Raw genomic sequence first — 21,120 nt, forward strand, 5'->3', positions numbered from 1 at the left:
TTAAATCTATACTAAGAATTTGCATTTTTTTCTGGGGTAAAAGCTGCGAGAACGCACCAACCGTCAGAAATTTAAGAGAGCACCAGGGAACTAATTCAACTTTGTTTCTTCTGTGGCATTTTTGCCATCGACATTAACCACTTACGTATAATTATTTTTTAGTAGTTTTGATTGGTAATATCAATAACATTTAACTTAAACTAAGCAGAGGTTGCACGTGTACGGCCGCCTGGCACAGGTCGAACGGAATCTGTGGTGAGGTCTGTGCGTTTATCGTCGAAAACAGTTGGAAGACGGGGGAGACCGGTAGGGGATCATAGTACTCCGAGCTGGTACTCTTCATTATTAATAAACACAGAACACAATTCACAAATGATGTAAATATGAAGAAACAATCTACTTGAATTAAAGAAGTGTTTCAAGGGATTAAAAATTGTAGATAACTACTATGACGTCTAGACGTGTTTTTATACGCCATAATTACAACTCCTTCATTTCACTTTTGATAAAAATGAATTGATAATAGTCAACCTGAACTGCCGCAGTGGTGGAACACCCCAGCTTGCCTTTCATAAATGAAGTCCTATATTTTATTTTTGGATAGAACTGATTTTATTATTTCTGCAGACTTGGTTCATTTTGCTTGTGGGTTGAAATTTCTTGTCTGATTAATTGGTACCTATTTAATTATGGAGGATAATGGAATGTTGTACCCTTCTGTGCTAATGGTTTACGATAGCGGACCACCAGTGAAGGATGATAAAATTTGCATGAAGTCAGGTCAGTTAGCGCATCTTGGCAAATGGCAATTTACCACGATGGCTTCCAAGGGGAACCGCGTGGAGGTCATCCTGACATAGTCCATTGCTAGCAATATGATTATTAGTCCATAGTCCATATTACTAACAATCCCCTTCCCTATTTGGTACATATTATTTCATATAATGGTGTAACTATTTGGTATCAGAATTATTGATATTTTTTAGACTAATATCAATTGTATCACATTCATGTACCTATTATACTCATTTTTTATCATACGAAATAAAGTCATCCGGTATATTTATTAGCACTTAACAACAACATAGTTATATTAAGAATGAAAATAATAAGTAATTTTATCTGTAGTTTCTTGTGAACCCCATCCTGTATGTTTACTTTGATTATAAAGTATGGTATTCATTATCACATACAAAACTTTAAATAATATAAGTAATTACTGCATAGCAGTGAAGTATCTATTTAAATGGTATTATTATTGCATAGTGGTCACAAACAGGTAACAATCATGTACCTAACTAATAAAATATTAATAATAAACCGAGAAAATAACAAGTACCAAAAAAATCACATTGGTAGACTGATTCTCGAATTATTAATAACCAAACAATGAATCATGGTAACACCACAACTCTAGTTTGCCTAACCTCTCAATTCATTAATCGAACCTGGGATAAAGTTTACGCCAAAGACCTACAATTAACTGCACCACCGCAATAGACCAAATATACATTAATTCTAAAATTAAAAACTTAACATATATATATATATACAGTACATCACAAGTTCAAATTAAGGTAGCTGAATTTGATTACAGCCCTAGAAAGCGTATTTAGTTTAACTAAACCTGATATTTATTTTACAGACGTACATCAACGCTCTCGGCGTGCTCGTTTAGCACGAGGCGTTGGTGTGCATGGACTGGGTTCGTCATCATCTCGCCTCTTTGTTGGAGCTTGTGGACGTTGTAGTTGGCTCTGAGCTGTTAATTGAAGCTGCAGTGCATGGGTATTTAGCCTCTCAGCTAACAACAGAGGCTTTAGTGCCGCCATTTTGTGGCTATAAAGTGTAACTCGAGGTCTACTGTTAACAGCTGCTGTTAGTTGTTCACGCACAGTCATCTCAATATTTTCAGAATTATTGTTCCACTTGTCATTTTCATTAGGTCTTTCTTCTTTGACAGAGGAACCTTTTGATTTATCACTTTGTTCATCTGTATCAGGATTACATATAATATGGACCTGTGCTCGAACTTCTGCATCAAATTTAGATATCGTGCTGACGAGAGGCTTAGCCCATCCGATATGGAGAATTGGCGTCTGACTGCCTTCCTCCCATTTACAAATGCCGTCATAAAATCTGTAAATATAAATAAGAAAGAAAAAAATAAAAGATACAGCTATATATATATTCCAATAAATTCACTTGTATGCAATCATACTAGTTGAACCCACGCTTTTGTGGCTTTGCCCCATGGTATTCCCGATATCATGAAAAGCAATAGCTTTCTTTGTTAACCAACCAAATGCAAACACAAAATTTTTAATGTAGAGTTCACCCACACCCAAATCGGTTGAGCCATTTCTGAGCTGTCCATACTGTGCACAAACATATTGACAAACATAAAAATTCTATCACTGTTTTGAATACAGTAAACATAGTTCTCCAGTATACAATTTAAAAGAAATACTATAAATTGTACCTAAGTAATGAAGCGAAACACTCTGGATCTTTTAAAATGGATCTTGCAGAGTGTCCAGAACTTTCTGCCTTCATCAGTTGAGGTATTATCTCATTGGCGATTTCTGAGAATTCTTTATATATCTCTTCATCATCACGGGAATAGTTATAACTGTAAAAAAAAAATCTTAAGACCCAAGCCATCAGTTTTACACAGAGAGCTCTTATAGTACAGCATTATTTATTATGAAGAAATAAAATAAAATGTGTAATCCTTCATGTTGTACACCAGCTCTCTATAATAAACTAAAATAACGGAGGTAATAAATAAATAAAATATACATTACAACACTTACTGTCGAATAACATCACCAGCACAGGCCCAAGCATGGAATGCTTCTTTATACATTTTTTGACGATGGTAATAACCACCTTGAAATGTGTATGGATAAACATGCCTGTCTTCATAATGTGTACGGGATGATCTTATAGCTTGAACATATAATGCAGCTGAGTCTGGCCTTGGTGTTCCATTATTTGAATGTATGTAACTAATATCTGACACTGATGAATCACTTGTATCTTCTTTACTATTAGATATTTTCATATACTCTACTAAGTCACCAAGGTTTCCAAGTGCCATTGGATATGCGTCTAACTGTCCTATGGAGGAATAAAAATATAATTTCTTTGAAGTACTTCTTTATATTGTTAATCTTTGTAAAAATATCTTGAGTAACCTGTAAACCTTATATATTAGCTGTTTTTTTGTAATATATGTTATACATTCTCTGCTATACTGTGCTTTAACTTTCCATAGAATGATTATGACTGCAGATTCATTTTTAAAACAAACCAGTGGTAGATACTTTAATATAGCACTCATTTAGTTATATTATTAGCTGTGTGATAAACAATGAATAATAATTATTTAAATACTTCAATTTCTTTTGAAATATTTTCCTGCATCTCTTTGATTACAGGCATGCATACTGATAAGACAAACAACACAAGTTCAAACAAGGATGACATTTCTAACGGTATTCAAGGGCCAATAATTTATTGTATGGTAAAATTTGTGTGTAAAATACAATTTCTCTTACTTTCTCCAAACAGAAAAAAGTTATTCAGCATAATCCAAATGTCTAGATCACTATGGGAATAGCCCTGACTCACTTTTATCCATACACAAGAAAACAAGATTACTCACCTTTATCATACAGCAACCATAGTAGTGTGTATTGCATTAGAGCCACCTCATGTACATCAATGGTAGGTGTCAGTGTGGGGTTAATAGAAGACACCAATGCTGCCAGTTCCATAATACGAGTACACACTACAGGTTTACCAGCCACATATAACCATGAACGAGCTGAAACACCATCACCTACTGATCTCCCTCTTTTGTCCTCATTACCTTTGCCATGCCATGTCACCTGCAGACAAATGCTGGTCATTGTTTACATTTATTGATGTCATAACTATTATTCAAACCAGTATTTAAGTATGTCATACAAGAGACTTAACTTTTCTTCGCATTTGCATTCTTAATTTAGTTGCAACTGTATTTAAAGTTTTTGTATATTTAAATATAACTTACATATAATGTGTATTTTCGTAGTACACACATTATACAACACTACCAAGATAATATATATCCCAAGATTTTCATTACTTACCTCAGCAGTATCTGATCCATCCTTACCGAAAACTACCCAAGCATGATCTTCAGACAAAGCTAGATGAACATCACGTTTCCCCAAAACTTGACAACCCGCAGTAACAGCGAAAGCGACACCAAAACAATCCAATTTATTACCAGTCAAGAAACTGTAGATAGATTGTAAATGGGCTCTATCTTTATAATAACTTCGAGTGAGCGAGTTCCAGACGACGTCTGCAACTCTTTTGACGAGATCGCGTGTTGCGTGCTCTCCATTCAGCAATTTGGCATCCACTCCTCCTTTCATCAAAGACACGAATTTATCGTGAAGAGACTTCACCTCTTCCCATTCAACACATGGAAATTTCATTTTGACAAACTTGTTCGTTGATAAATTTACATCTTTATCGTTGTTTTTTACATTAGTTAAGTTATTTTCAACTGCTCCAATAATTATAGAAAACAAAGCCAAATCAGGCTCTTTTTCGCTGCGTAGTTGTTCATTAAATAAATCACAAACCCTCTGTACACTGTCAATAGGGAACAAATGTTTAAATTCTGCTACACCAGACATAATTGTAATTGTTATTTACATAATTTCAGAGTTAATATGGAATTGTATTTTAATAAACGCGACAAACACCGGCCGGACAAAAAGACGTTTATTTATGTATATATACTTTTTTATGCGTATATTTTTAATAAATAGTCTATGAATTAATTCTCCTTCTATGCGCAGAAAGTCGACTTACACGATAAGTCGAATATTTTAATCTCTGCGAAAAATGTTACTGCTGAATACCAAATATTTGTATATATTATGGTTCAGTTTACTTGACTAACAGGAGTTCATGAGTAAAATGTTCACTATAGCTAAAAACTTTTATCGAGATTGGATTTTGGAAGAGTGATAAGTATCTATCTAGATACTAGTTCGCAGATCCTCCTTTTAGTTCGTTTGATAAAATATTATTAATAATGTGTTCTTATATAACACATATTTCCAGGTTAAAATAATACAACAAAAGAAAGAACGTACTACATGTACCACATGAACATGGCTTAACAATCTCTCCTCACTGGATCTGAGCCTATTTTTCAATCTTAAAGTTCAAGTTCATTCGAAATATGCTTGCCACACTTACTGTACGACATGACAGTAGACGTCAGTAATTGTCACTATTGTTTATTAAATTTTCTTGTTTTTTTATTATAAAATAAATAGAATTTAAGCATGAACAGGAAACGAAATGTAAGCTATATAAAACCGGAGGACCCAGAATTTTTGAAGGTGCTAAAACGACAAGCTGGCTACGATGATAAAAATCATAAATTTGACAAACTTGAAATTGCTGAAGATGATTTTGTGGACAACGAAAGCGAACAGCCTCAAGTTGTAGTTTTGAAAGAAGGTGATCTTACAGCTGAAGAAGCCGAGATTGAACAAACGAAAATAGACAAAATTGAATCACAAACAAAAGCAGATTTAAATGAAAGGGTAATCTTTAAAAGTAAAAGTAAACAAACCTCAAACTCCACCAAACAGTCTAAACCTGATAAAAACATAGCAAAGGTATCAAAAAAGAAATCAAATAAAAAACAATTGTTATCTTTTATAGACTGTGATGATGTTTCTGATAAAGAATAGCTTAATTTTTGTAAACTATTCATTAGATATAATATTGTATAAGTATTTGCTTGATGTTAAAATTAAAATTTATTTGTTATAAATAATAAGTGAAAAACAAAATTATGAGAATCAAAAACATGTTTTTCTATCTTGGGTCAAAAATAGTGGTACATTTTTAAATTTATTTTATATAGTTACATTATTCAATATGAGATGATTTTGACTGTACACAGACTTTTAATTTGCTAACATTCATATTAAATAATTATTACAATACAATTTCTTATTATATAATAAACTATTTACTAAGTAAATACTAATTAAGTGTAGTGGTAATATTGTAATTTACTAGTAAATATATTATAAAATGCATGAAAGATAATATCTTTATTTTTAATACATATAATTATTATTATTGACAACTGTTTTTCGCCTAGAGACAAGTTGACATATGTATACTTCTTCACATCTCTCTAAGTATTAATAAATAGTAAGTAAATTTTGATATAGTGCAGTGGAATATTGTAATATACTAGGAATATAATGCATGAATAACAATATTGTTATTTCTACTTTATATTTTTAACAACAAAATTTGTTGCCTAGAAACGAGTTGACATAGCCATATTACTTTTCACACTAATCAGTCCAAATATTACGTGAATAATTTTCTATACTTAATTTATTAATATTCTATTTATTGTTCCCCTCACAGAAAATACAGTTACATAAACTAATATGTAGAAATAGATAAAAACAATATTACTAAGTGTAAGACAAAGGTAACAATGGAGAGCTGTATAGCTAAATAGGGATTCCAGGAATTTATTGTATTATATATATATATATATATATATATATTGCACCACCATTAAAATAATAGAAATCTTATAGTAATCAGTGAGAAGTCAGTTAATAATATAATAAGTTATCATTACTAATGTTAATTATAGTAATGTTTTACATATAAATCAGTCATATTATTAGTACATAACTAACAGCTCACTGCCATTTTGAATCTTTATAGTCTATTTTTGAATATTATATTCCTTCTCAGCAGCAATATTACCTTAAAAAACTTATTTCGTAAAGGTTGAAAACACTAATAAGCAGTCTATATATTCCCACCAGTATCTATATCCTTGTGCTTTATGGTGGAAATTATCAATTCTTCATCACTATACCTCCATCAAATATGCTTAATTATATATCCTTCATAACACTGCATTATTATGGTTATTATCAGTAAATTCTTTAAACAAGATGGTAACTGTAAGTCCTTGTGCCTTGTCAATCTTGATTATAATAAACACATAACATTATTATGTGATTTTAAATACTAAGATGCAGAAACAGTTTTTCCAGCATCTTCAATGCTTCTCCTTTTCTTTACTTTTCCTCTTGAGCCATTTAATGCTACCACAGGTTCGTGATGATAAGTTTGAAACTCAGTTTCATTTTCATACTCTAACAATTTACGAAGCAAATATTTCCTTTCATCTTTTACAATAAGAATGGTCTCCTGGATTTTTGCTACTTCATCACATAGTGCTGCATTTTCCTGTAAAACAATCATGAGTGTATTTATTATTAATATTAATAATAAATAAAAAAAAAGTGAATAAGTGAGTCATAAATTATGATATGCTTTGTATAATAAGATGTGTTGTCTAAAATATTCTACAAGTACAGATATTAAAATTATTAATTTAGAGGATATGTCAATCTTAGTTAATACCTATGTGTATTCAACTGTAGAAAAGTGTATAATTTGACTATATACATTTAGATCATAACTCATTAATGCTTCTAAGCATTACCTTGTTCAATATTCACATAACAACAAAAATGGTTTTTGGTTATTAAAGTTCATATTTAATTATGTATTTTTAGGGGGGAATGGCATTGTTAGTTATTGTGAACTAATAACCCCATTGATACTACTAGATACTACTGCAAGATACTACAGGTTGAGCTGTGTTTTCTCTGGAAATCTTCTTAACAAATTCCTGGTGGATTTGGCATGGTAGAATAACTGCACAGACCTCATGATAACCTTATCATCCACCGCAGCCGCACCGATTAGCGGAGGCGGGTGTACCACACGGTAATATAATATCATCATAATCATCAATTATAAAAAAATATCCTAACTATATTTCGACCAATTTTGACCAGTATGCTTGATAGCGATCAAGCAAACTGGTCAAAATTGGTAATTAAGTGGTGAAGGGTAAGTAGGTGTAGAATTGGCAATTAACTGAAATTATTTAGGCCGTTAATATATTTTGCAATGTAATTGTAACTATATAAGGAAAAGTTTACTGTTTCAGTATTTTACATTAGACTAATAATAGTATACTGAGGAATTCATGATTCCAATCTGTATTGAGTTGTAAAATTCTACTTACATACCAGTAATAAACCTTTTACTCTTAGTTTTAAATATTTCAATTTATTTTTATATCTTTTACTCTGCTTAGTATTTTGATTTAAATTGATATTCATAATAATAAAATTCTATGTTAATCTATCTGTGAAGAAAATTAAAAATGACAAGTATGTAGATTTTTTTTATCCCATAGACTAAATTGACAGCTGTAAATGTCAAATTTTGAAATAATGTTACCACCTACAGCGGAATTGTGGTGTACCTGAGTTACCGATTTGTGTAATCGAGAACTGTTTAACTTTAACATATTACTAAAGCTTTAATGACGGTTCTATAAAAGATTTTTAAATTTGCGTACATTTAGTAGCGTTTCCATTACCGTCGTTGTATATACAACATAAAAGTATTGTCGTTTCCGTCTAAATAATAATCTTTACAGTATTAAGCTACAATTTTTTTTTTCAATCACAAAAAAATCATATCTTAAATAGATGTATATTTTATGATATATGACACCATGAGAATGTCATTTGTCTTATAAAAAGACACGTACCACGTTCCACAGAAACCACAACGTGGATATGATCGTTCTGCTCATGAGCCCTTAATTAATGAATATAACATTCCTGCGCCCTCAAATGGCTGTGCACTAAGTAATAATAATAATACTAATAATCAATCAGTTGCTGATATTATGTTTATGTTAATTAAATTCTTGACGCAATCTAATATGACACAAACCAATTTTTCACCGTCCAACGCTGCCAACCTGAATGTTATATCTCAAATTTTATCAACTCACAATGGACAACAAAGCCCACATTATTCAGTGGAACTGTCGTAGCATAACAAATAAGAAATCTGATCTATTTTATTTGATAAACAATTTTTCCCCTTTCATTATAGCTCTTCAAGAGACGTGGTTAAAACCTGGATATCCATTTAAGATTCCAGTTCATGACTCATGTTTTCGTGGTGATAGAGCTGACGTTAATTTTTTTTAATAATGCTTTATTCATGACCATGGATACAAGTCCTTCAGTCGAATACATTTTTATAATGAATTTAATACAAAACATAAGAAATAAACTATTATACAAGCTTAGACAGTACAATTTTAGTAATTATTCATTAATATTAAATTTTTTCCACAGTATGTACAATGTAGTTATATATTGGAATAAAATATGCAAAGTGAGATAGCAAATCTTGAACGCGGCGGGGAATACTTTGTGAGTGTTCCTTTGCGATGTCACTAATGTCACTGACAAGAATCAACCGTTGTATGTTGAAAACTTGGCATTCAAATATAATATGGTTTATGTCAGCATTTATCTTGAAACAGTGGTTGCATCTGTTGTCATTTGTGATTTTAATTCTGTTGAGATGGGATGGAACTAAATAATGGCCGAAACGTAGACGATTGATGATAGTGATAAATTTTCTATTGTAATATTTGAATTTGCTGTACCAAGGTGTCACTGGTAAGTCTGGTTGTAATTCTGCATACCATTTTCCTTTATTTTCTGTGGTTATGTTCCAGTACTCTTTCCACACTCTTCGTAAGTTACTTTTAAAATATTGGTAGTAGTCGGTAAATGGCACTTTCAAAATGTCTGTCTGATCTTCATCGTATTGTTGACGAGTTGCCAAGTCTACGACCTCATTTCCAGGTATGCCACTGTGTGAGGGTACCCATACAAATTCTACATTCTTATTTTTACTTAAAGTTATTAACCTATTTTTTATTTCATATATAATATAATTTTGTTTATATGTACAATTGCCACTGGATAAAGTCTCCAATACACTCTTGAATCAGTAACTATTAGTATATTTACATTATTTACAAGGTTATTAACATATAACAAAGCACTTAATATAGCATAACTTTCGGCTGTAAAGATGCTGCAATTACTTTTGAGTTTAATACATTTAGTATATTTCTTTTGTGGATCATAATAAGCTGCTTTAACATCATTTAAATTTTTAGAACCATCGGTATAAATAACATAAAATTCTGATTTCTTATTTAAAAATTCTGCAAAGTCATATTTGTTATATATTAAATCTAAATGAAATGTAGTGTCAAGGAAACAGATTAGTGAATCATATGGACATTTGTATACTGGCCATTTGTCATTTATATATATTCCACCTGTAGCATTTTTAACATGTGTCATTATTATTGAAATTTCAGGTAATGATCCTGAAATAATAACAGATGCTGATATGGGGGAACCTACAACTAACTGAGAAAGCTGTGCAGGATATAAAATATTTTTAAGCACAATACTATTACTGGAAGATAATTCCTTTATACAAAATCTTTCTGCCAGTTGCAAACGTCTTAGAGACAATGGAGGTATACAATTTTCAACTTCCATACTATTTATAGGCGTGGAACGCATAGCTCCACTAATGATTCTCAACCCTATATTTTGTATAACATCTAATTTCCTCAACAACGTGGTACTAGCAGTCATATAGGCTAAACTACTATAATCAAAATGACTTCTGACTATGCTTTTATACAGTATATTGAGTGTTTTGGGATCAGAGCCCCAGTAAGTTCCTGCTAAACATCTCAAAATATTTATGCTCCTCATTGCATTTTGACAAATGTAATCTATATGTTTATCAAATTTTAATTTATTGTCCAAAACTATACCTAAAAATTTGTGTTGATGGACAATGGGTATTATTTTGTTATTATACATAATTTTAAGATTAGTTTGTGTGAATGTATCTCTACTAAATACTAACACAGAGCTTTTTTCTGAACTGATTTCTAGTTTTAGAATATTTGAATAATACTTTTGTAATTGATTTAGTGCAGTATTTATATTATTTATAGCCAAAGGCAAACTTTGACTCTCAGTGTATAAAAGCAAATCATCTGCAAACTGTAGTATGTTAACTTTTGTAGTATCCACATAATTGAGGATTTCAGATGTATACAAGCCATACAATAGAGGGGACAGGGTTGCTCCCTGCATTGTTCCCCTGTTAACATATTTAGGTCCATGTAGGATATTATTATACTTAACATAAACAGTTCTGTTTTTTAAAAAATTAAAAATCCAGTTTAATATTTTGCAGGGGAAATTTAAATTATGTAGCACATGAATTAAGGATTCTATATTTACATTATCGAAAGCACCTTTAACATCTAAAAATACACACACAACATTGGAATGACTTAATTTTGCTTTTTTTAATAGGGATATAAGAGTTACAAAGCTTTCAGAACAACTTTTGCCTTTTCTGAATCCAAACTGAATATCTGGCAACTTATTCTGTGTTTCAGTAAAGTAGTCCAAACGTAATTTTAACATGTTTTCAAATAGTTTGCCTAGACACGATGACAAGGAAATGGGCCTATATGATGATGCACAGTTAATATCCTTATTTGGTTTCAAAATTGGAATAACACACTGGGTTTTCCAGGATTCCGGTATTATTAAATTCTCCCAAAGTTTATTGTATATATCTAATAGTATTTTAATTGCATTTGGATGTAGCTGTTTTATTAATTTATATGTAATATTGTCCAAACCTGGTGTTGTATCTTTCCTACTCTTAAGCGAAATATGAAGCTCGGCCAGTGTAAAGGGTCTGTTGAGAAAGGAGTCACTGTCATTTTTATCAGATTGATTCAATATATCAACTAAATTTGCATCATTGCATTGTGATGGAGCTGTCAACATATCTAAGAAACTTTGTACCCAGTCATCATTAAAATTTTTGTTGGAAGATGTACCTATCCTTTTAAACTTTTTAATGGAACTCCATATTTTTGAAATAGGTGTCATTCTATTGAAGCTACTGCACAACTCTTGCCAGGAATCTATGCGTTGTTCCTTTAGAATTCTTTTTTTTTTAGCATCAACTTTTTTATAATTTATGAAGTTAACAATTGTTGGGGTAACTCTATATTGTAAAAGGGCTCTCTTAGACTGTTGAACAGCATCATCACATGTTTTGTTCCACCAAGGCACTGGTTTTCTTAAAGTGTGTATAGTTTGTTTAAACTTTGATTTTGGTACTGTCTTGTCTCTGATGTCATATAAAATATTAACAAAATTATTATAAAATTGTAATGGTGTGTCATTATTTACATTATTATGTACATTTAAGTGGGAAAAAATACTTTCTGATAAAGAAAAATATTTCGACCAGTCTGCTTTATTATATAAAAATTTTTCTTCTACAGGTCGGACCTCATACACTGATGGCCTCACATTTACACTTACCTGAGTTGGATAGTGATAGCTGCCCATCGGGTCATCATGGACTTTCCACTCACAGAGAGGAGCTATTCGGGGACTAACTAATGTTATATCTATTGCTGATGCCTGCCTGTTTGGTGATTGAATGGTGGTTGGACTACCATCATTTAACACACATAAGTCAAGTTCATCTATGAGATTGTATATGTTATTACCTCTACTATTGTTTGTATGACAACCAAACAAAATATGATGTGCATTAAAATCACCCATAATGAGACATGGCTTAGGAGCACTAAGTAGAACTTTTTTCAGTTTGTTGGTATCAAATCTTCCATTAGGAGGACAATACACACATAGTATGTTTAATTTGCCTATGGATGTTTCTATTGCAATACATATATTCTGAACTGATTCATAAAAAGTAGTAGTTATGATATTATATTTAAAATTTTCTTTTATTAAAATACCCACTCCATTGTGTGTATTTACTGAGTTTTTGAATATGAAATTATAGGATGTAAATTTAGGAATTTTACTGTTACTTTTAAGCCATGTCTCATTAATGAGACAGATATCAATATTTTGTTCATTCATGTATTTTTGCAACAGAGCTTTTTTACTCTGTAAGCTTTGTATATTAAACTGGGCTATATTTAAGTATGTATTCATTAAATTAAATTTGACAACAATATTTCTTTTATTGTCTTATTAGTTATTGACATTTTCTCTTTGTTGTTACCGAGAGCAACAAGAGATTTAACTAATGCATTAATTATAATTTCATTATTTACAATTTGATCTGCATTGAATGCAGTATTATTATTATTTACATTTTGTTTAAATTGTGAATTATATACATTTAAAGATTTCTCTAAAGTGGGATATACTTTTGGGGTTGTACTACTTGAGGGCATACTCACAACAGCGGCATAGGAGTGATTGACATATTTACTTCTTTTTTCTTCAATTTTCTTCTTTTTAATGGGACAATCTCTCGAAATTGCTAAGTGGTTACCACTACAATTGATACAAACGATTTCTTCTACATCACATTCTTTGTATGAGTGTTGACCAGCACATGATGAGCACATCTGTGAGCTACGGCATACTTTAGCTGAATGGTTAAACTTCAGACATTTGTAACATTGGACTAATGGTGGAATATAAGTGTGTACAGGATATCTAAATAATTGTATGTAGGCATATTGTGGTAAAGTGGTAGCTGCAAATGTGACGGCTACAGTGCCCAATGGAGATAGTTTTCCCTCTACTTTTTTCATAAAACGTTTGATGGATATCACTTCGGTATCACAACTAATACTTTTATAAATATCTTCGTTGGACATGTCTGTCGGTACGTATCTTATGATACCAGTTTTTTCTGTGATATATGCTGGTACAAAAGCCTTGAATTTATACTTGTTTAAAAAATTGTCCATTTTTAAAAAATTATTGGCTGGTGCGGGCTTTCGAAAGGTCACACCTATTTTATAGGCGTTTACTCTGTGTACACCTGCAATGCCTTTCACATTTTCGGTGAATAACTTTGTTAAAGTAATGGGGTTTTTATTCCCTACTTTTTCATTTTCTGTAGATTCTACATAGACAACACAATCTACACTATGATTTTCAGGAAACTGTCTTTTGTAATTGGGTTTTGTATACATTTTATAGTCCTCGGATATAATTAAATGATTCGGCGACATCTTCCGTTTTTTGCCGCGTTGACTTTTTCCACGGTCGACGGGGTTTCCCCCGTCGCTACTATCACTCATTTTCTTTGCTTGATTTATTATTTAGGTATTTACAATAAGATATACAATATTTACAATAAAATTACAATTAAAATAAAAAAATCAAAAAGGAGAAAATTTAAAACACCCGCTCAATTTGACTTCCCGCCAAAAAGTCCCAGAGCTGACGGATATGGCGATGTTGCCATATTGGTCAAAAACTCACTTTCATATTTATTATTTTCCCTTCCTTCATTTAATGGAATTAATGCTATTGCATTAATAGTAAATAGTATTTGTTTTGTTAGTTTATATATTCCTACCCCCTCTTCTCAATTATATTCAGAATTAGAAAAAAATATATCTATTTTACCTAAACTTTTCTTATTATGGGTGATTTTAATGCCCAACATCAATCGTGGGGCAGTACCACCTCTAATTATTACGGTGAGAAAATTATAAGTATAATCGACAGTCATAACTTATGTATAGTTAACTCGGGTGTACCAACACGTAGAACTGGCCCAAATGAAGGTGTTAGCGTCCCTGATATTTCTCTGTGTTCTTCTGATTTAGCTTCTTCGCTTTCGTGGTCTCCTCACTACTCATCATTCGGAAGTGATCACTTCCCCCCTTATTTTATCTTTACCTCATTCCATTCCTCCAAATCGGAAAACCGGTCCTCGTCTTAAATATAACTTAATGAATGCAGATTGGGTGACGTTTAAACAATATGTAGGCAATAGGATTTCAAAACTATCTCCTGTTTCTCACGGAAATGAGCACCAATGTTCGAATAGTTAAGTAATGGTTATGAAGGAAGTTGCTGATATGCTATTTCCTATAAAAAATAGTGCTTCGGTTCGTCGTTTGGAATAATATTAAAAGATTTAGATCTGTATATACCGGACACACATCACTTTCCATAATGGATTCAAAATTAGCAGACGAATTTTTAGACCGCCTTGCACCTAGTTACGTTCCAGAATATCATAATCAGCTTTCTCCACCAACCCAATTATCGAAACTCGATTTCGCTTTTAGTCTTATTGAATTTAAAGGGGTATTATCACATATTAAAGATTCTGCACCGGGAGAGGACGGTATACCCTACTCATTTTTTAAAAATTCTAATGATACAACACTAGTTTACTTTTTAGATTTAATTAATTCAGTAATGATATCACATCGTGTGCACACCGTCTCACCTTTATAAACTTGGTATTGTAGAAAGTTCCTGTTGTACCTGCGGTACTGAAGTGACTGATCTAAATCACATTTTTTTCTCATGTCCGGATCTTGATCACTCCTCCTTTTTAAAACATCTCAGATCCATCCGTATCCCTTTCCCTACCTCTATTACTACTCTTCTTTTTTCCAATGATCCTATTATTTATAAAATTTTAGCTGAATTTATATATTTAAAGAGTATTAAAATTTAATATAATGTGTTCCGTATTGTACGTATATTTTTGTAAATATCGTATCCTATATAATTTCCGAACCTAATCCTTATTCCTTTTCTACAAAATTTTCGTCACTAGATATAAATTAATGACGTCTCCCCGTTTTGTTTTTGGCGAATACCCTAAAATCGGGGTGAATGCCATACCACAAGAGAAAAAAAACAAATTTTGACACAAGAAACACATAAAACTCAAACGGAAAGAGGTAAAATAGGTCATCCCATAAAAGACCTATTTATTTATATAAACGAAAATTGGAAACGTTACTTGCAAAAAACTTTAAGATGTTATCAACTTTGTCGTCATTTAGAGTGAACGGTTTACGAAAATAATCCTAGAAATGAGCTCATAGTGCCTCAAAGTTATGTTATCACTAATTTTGAGAAATAAATTTTATCATACGTAATATATGAAGAACGTACACTCGTAGGCATAGAGTAGATTATATTTTTTAGATTTACTATGTACACACCTCCGTATAGGTTCTTTTAATTGCAGTGTTGACAGACGAATCTTACTTTCTCCTCAAACTTTACTAAATAACAATTAAAAATTTAGGCTTTAATCAAAATTGCCCCAATAACCTTAAAGGATTGAACTTTTTTTACCTCGTGGTTGGGATTTGAGTTTAATGGAAAAGAATCGATTAAATAAAAATCGAATTTTATTTAATTTTATTAATCGATATGTCAACAATTTATTTTTTTCAAATGATTAATCGATTTTTGCGAAAATATCTACATCCATTTCATATTCCAAGATTATCATATTAACAATTTATTAGATCAAAAATTAAATAAACTGATATAAGTAAAAAATTATAAATTCATTACTAAAAATCGAAGTTAATGGCACTTTAATTTGTCAAGGTAAGAAATAAGGTAACGAAATATTATTTATACAAGTTTTTAGTACCAATTAACGATTTAATATAATAAAAATTAAACGATGAGCATCCTAACAAAATGGCAACCTTATTGTCTCAAAAACTAAAACATAAATCAAATAAAAAAAATTGCTATAAATGTCCAGTACTATTTTACATTCATCATCATCATCATCAGCCCACTGTAGTCCACTGCTGGACATAAGCCTTTCCCAAGGCACGCCACTGGGCACGATCTTCAGCTCTTCTCATCCAGTTACTACCCGCAACCCTACGTATGTCGTCGCTCCACCTAGCTGCGGGGCGTCCTACACTACGTTTGCCAATTCGCGGTCTCCACTCTAGAGCACGCCTACTCCAGCGAGCATCGGTTCTGCGACAGATATGACCAGCCCACTGCCACTTCAACTTACAGATGCGAAGAGCTATGTCGGTGACCTTAGTTCTCTGGCGAATTACTTCGTTTAGGATTTTATCCCTCAGAGAAACTCCAAGCATAGCTCTTTCCATAGTTCGTTGAGCGACTTTGAGTTGGTGGACCAGTCGTGCCGTTAGTGTCCACGTTTCGGCACCGTAAGTCATAACGGGTAGGACGCACTGGTTATAAACCTTGGTCTTAAGGCTTTGTGGTAGCGACGACGAGAAGACTTGACAAAGTTTCCCAAATGCCGCCCAGCCTAGCTGTATTTGTCTCTTGGCCTCCCTCTCAAAGTTGTTTTTACCTAGTTGGAGCGTTTGCCCTAGATAAATATACTCCTGAACAACTTCGAGAGAAACTCCATTAATGGCGACCGGTTCCGACCGAATGCGATCATTGAACATGATCTTAGTTTTGTCCAAATTCATTCGAAGACCGATGCGTTGAGACGATTCAGCCAGGCCGTTCAGCATCTGTTGTAAATCCTGCAGCGATTCAGCCATGATGACAATGTCGTCAGCAAATCGTAAGTGAGAGATGCTCTCGCCGTTGATATTAATGCCGTAATTTTTCCAATCCAGCATTCTAAACATATCCTCCAACGCAGTTGTAAATAATTTAGGGGATATAACATCCCCTTGTCTTACACCACGTTTTAGGTGTATTTGCTTAGTCTGCTGGTTTTGTACTTGGACGGTTATTGTTGCAGCGTTATAGAGACATCTCAACACTTCGATGTATCGCCAGTCGACTTGGCATCGCTGCAGAGATTCCAGAACAGACCAGGACTCGATAGAGTCAAAGGCCTTCTCATAGTCAACAAAGGCTAGATACAGAGGTTGATTGTATTCTTCTGTTTTCTGTATAATCTGCCTTACTGTGTGAATGTGATCTATGGTGCAATAGCCACTTCGAAACCCGGCCTGTTCCGGGGGTTGATACTCATCAAGCCTTCGCGCAAGCCGATTCGTGATGACTCTTGAAAACAGCTTGTATATATGATAACCCTATTCACACTGGAGATTTCTACAACATTGTTTATTAGGGTCTTATGGACCAAAAACCCGACACCACCTTGAGAAGGTTGTTCTCTCTCCCTGAAATACATAAGATGGCCAGATTCCAGAGTCATGGTGTCCTCCCCCTCTCTTCGGACTTCACAAAGACCAAGAATATGCCATCCTATATGTTTCAGTTCTTCTTCCAGTTGCACGAGGTGTTCATCCAGTCGCAATGTGCGTCCATTATACGTAGCCAGGTTCAATGAGTATTGGCGGCCTACCGTAGCCCGGGGCATTCTAAGCACCCCTTGCTCTGCCGTTACCATGACCGCCGCCTTGGCCAGGAATAGCAGAGCGGCCGGGAACTAGGGGCCATGGTTGTGTAGGACCTGTCATGGGAGGAATGTGCCATAATCGCTACGCTGGGCATGCGGGTTGGCGATCGCAGTACACAGTTTCTCGCACCGATAACGCTGCTGCCCATTATCAGTTTGTTGGATTTGAAACTGTGTAGATAGAATGGTTATACCGCCATTTGTCGGTCGTCAGAGCCTCGTCTGTTATTTAGCAGGATGTACCGCGAGCAGGTGAGGTTGACTTAGAGCACTGGGCTGGTGTTCGCGCTCCCATACATCCCACATTTTACATTTTACATTCAACTAATTTTAAAATAAAATACTGACAACGATAATTAAAAAGTTACGACTACGTTGTAGTCTCAAAAACTAAAGTATAAAACAAATCTTGCTTTAATTTTTAAGTTTAAATAATCAAAAGACAAAAAATAATTACTTGCACTAATTTTCAGTCTTGTTTTACGTAAGAATAATATTAAAATAAAATGAAACGATTAGTGAAAACTTTGTTTATGAACTTCGATTAAAACCCGTAATTTATTAAATCGATTTATTAAAAATCGATTATTATTACTATGAAAATCGATTATTAGAAAATAATAATCGATTTAAATAAAAATCGATTATTTTTTTAACATCCCTACCTCGTGGATGTGGCCAATATCTTTAATTTGTTCGATGATGTTTTTAAAGATGATCATTGGGCAGTTCCGTTTCAGCCTGCTAAAATGAACTCGTAGTAAGCATCCAGTAGGTGATATTATACTACGACAAAAATTCAAGCATCTCAAAAAATATAAACATAGATGGCGTTGATTTATTGCGTGAAATAGCATTTATTCATGAATTGAACTATTTTCTTAAAAAAATATTATCTTGGATCCTTTAAAGCTGCTGTTCATATTATTTTTAAGTCAGGGACCACTAGCAAATGAAACATAATTAGAATATTATTTTATAACTCTTATGTAGTTTACTGATCTTTAAACACATACCTACATACCACATATTTACGCAGACCTATAGGACATCCTGCTAATACTTAAAATTATTTTTCACACTGCACATTTTATTTAGAAGTAGTCGAAAAAAGTATTCCACCATAGTTGCTCGAGGAAAATTTCTCACACTTAAAAATATTAGCAAATTACAGAGTATGTATGATTAATTAATTTATAGCAGACATCAAACACGAGTACAGTAAGAGGTTGAAGAGTCAATATATGCATTTTAGCTCCATTGTCCTAGCTTTCTTTCTTATGGATGACTGCTGTCTCGCTGTACTCGCGACTTCGTCCTCGTGGAATTTAACTTTATTTTTCAAAAATAAAAGTAGCCTAAGTTACTCTTTATTACATCAGCTACCTGCCAAAAAAAATCCCGTCAAAATCGGTCCAGCCATTACAGAGATTAACCGGAAAAAACAGACCGACAATAATTGTAAAATTAAAAATTTTGGTGCATGCACCGTATTTATATTCATATACATGTAGTAAAAAACTGTTATTTCAATATTACAAACAGACACTCCAATTTTATTTATATGTATAGACAAAGAAATTGTGCATCCGTCTACGCTGTGGGGCACCAGTGGAGTAAAAGATGAGCATAAGGTCTGGTCAGTTAGCGCGTAACAATCCCCTTACCTAATTATTCGAATTCAACTTTTATTAATTTAGAAATGTTTAACGCATACAAAGAATGAACTTAAAAAAGGGCGTTGAATAATGGTGTTATGGCGCTAGGTAACCAAAATAAAAAAATATTACATTTTTAATATTCATAGGTTTATTCAAACACAAAATTGAAAGACTGACAGTTAATCGGACCCAAATGCATTTGGAAATCCATTTAGAATATTTAGATTTCCAAATTCATACGAAAGTAGTTCTGACAACATTAAACATAACATAAAAAACGTTACTAACAGCAATGCACTTAACAGATTTTCTAGGATCTACTCAGTAATACTCAAATTCCGTACCGCACATGTTGAACATCCGACACTGGTTTCCATCACAGAGATTTCATTACCTACACTTGAAAATTACCTTAAAAACATAGATTTATTCTATTTCTGTTATCTAGCAATGTAAATTGATGCATGATTTTCAGCTTACAATTAATAATGATCAACTAAATCTTGTCCCAGCAAAATATACCGTTATTGAAAAGGTTTTGTGGAACCTCTCACTTGCATTCATCACCTTGCATTGTTCCATACGGACCTCTGTACAAACTGGCATAAGAAAGGAATATTTTGGAGGTACAAGATCCTGACCACCACAAATGATAACAGTTCATTAAAAGAGACCCATATCCAAAATTTCAATAGTCTATATATAAGGATTACTTCGCGAGTTTATATTTTGCAACTAAAGAAATAATCATAATTATATTTCTATTAGAACCATTATTATGCTATTCTTGCTACGAGCATAATTCTTGTAATTCTGAGCAAATGATTTCCTATTACAATTTATGACTATGTATATCTTATATCAATTTTTAATTTAATCAGACTAAATAAATTCCCATACGCTATTGTCCAATTATTTCAATATTCTTTTAGAATACATATTTTTACAGTCTGTTTCTTCATATGGTATCACAATATCCAGCGTGGAATAGAAACCCAGGATTCTCTACAAGTATTCAGGCTTCAATGTATCATTTAGCTAATGAATATAAGCATAACTTATGTTTGAACAAGAATAACATAAAATATAGTATGAATAAATTAAGTACTCGCTTAAATGTAATTTATATAGGTTATGTAAGTATTAATTACATTTATTTCTAAGATATTTCAGTAAAAAATATTTGGATTTGTTTAGTAATAGTAAGTAAATACTAGTTAATTCGTATTTATTATATGTC

At 32.6% G+C, this 21,120-nt stretch overlaps 3 protein-coding genes across 3 annotated transcripts; 1 reads left to right on the forward strand and 2 right to left on the reverse strand.

Annotated features, from left to right (window-relative positions):
* Nucleotides 1-598: 598 nt before the first annotated feature.
* Nucleotides 599-4,709, reverse strand: LOC131841980 (menin). Its single transcript, XM_059190406.1, has 5 exons — nt 4,140-4,709; nt 3,671-3,896; nt 2,817-3,123; nt 2,483-2,632; nt 599-2,139 (listed from the first exon to the last, which is right to left on the reverse strand). The coding sequence occupies exons 1-5, from the start codon at nt 4,695-4,697 to the stop codon at nt 1,653-1,655; spliced, it is 1,728 nt and encodes a 575-aa protein (XP_059046389.1). The 5' UTR covers nt 4,698-4,709; the 3' UTR covers nt 599-1,652.
* A 597-nt stretch (nt 4,710-5,306) lies between these two features.
* On the forward strand, nt 5,307-5,797 carry LOC131842063 (uncharacterized protein KIAA1143 homolog). Its single transcript, XM_059190497.1, has one exon. It carries the CDS (start codon nt 5,358-5,360, stop codon nt 5,769-5,771), a length of 414 nt encoding a protein of 137 aa, XP_059046480.1. The 5' UTR covers nt 5,307-5,357; the 3' UTR covers nt 5,772-5,797.
* Nucleotides 5,798-6,834: 1,037 nt separating this feature from the next.
* Nucleotides 6,835-8,322, reverse strand: LOC131842049 (transforming growth factor beta regulator 1). Its single transcript, XM_059190483.1, has 2 exons — nt 8,169-8,322; nt 6,835-7,314 (listed from the first exon to the last, which is right to left on the reverse strand). Exons 1-2 carry the CDS (start codon nt 8,259-8,261, stop codon nt 7,093-7,095), a joined length of 315 nt encoding a protein of 104 aa, XP_059046466.1. The 5' UTR covers nt 8,262-8,322; the 3' UTR covers nt 6,835-7,092.
* Between the last annotated feature and the right edge of the window lie 12,798 nt (nt 8,323-21,120).

Source organism: Achroia grisella, unplaced genomic scaffold, assembly GCF_030625045.1.
Source record: "Achroia grisella isolate CSIRO2021 unplaced genomic scaffold, CSIRO_AGI_Agris_v1 utg204, whole genome shotgun sequence".
NCBI classification, from domain to species: Eukaryota; Metazoa; Arthropoda; class Insecta; order Lepidoptera; family Pyralidae; genus Achroia; species Achroia grisella.

Coding starts and splice junctions, on each gene's coding strand:
- LOC131841980 (XM_059190406.1), bottom strand. CDS start 4,697: ATGTCTGGTGTAGCAGAATTTAAACATTTGTTCCCTATTGACAGTGTA. Junction 3,124..3,670: donor ATGGTTGCTGTATGATAAAG/GTGAGTAATCTT, acceptor ATTCCTCCATAG/GACAGTTAGACGCATATCCA. Junction 2,140..2,482: donor TGTTTCGCTTCATTACTTAG/GTACAATTTATA, acceptor TTATATTTACAG/ATTTTATGACGGCATTTGTA.
- LOC131842063 (XM_059190497.1), top strand. CDS start 5,358: ATGAACAGGAAACGAAATGTAAGCTATATAAAACCGGAGGACCCAGAA.
- LOC131842049 (XM_059190483.1), bottom strand. CDS start 8,261: ATGAATATCAATTTAAATCAAAATACTAAGCAGAGTAAAAGATATAAA. Junction 7,315..8,168: donor GAGTAAAAGGTTTATTACTG/GTATGTAAGTAG, acceptor ATTGTTTTACAG/GAAAATGCAGCACTATGTGA.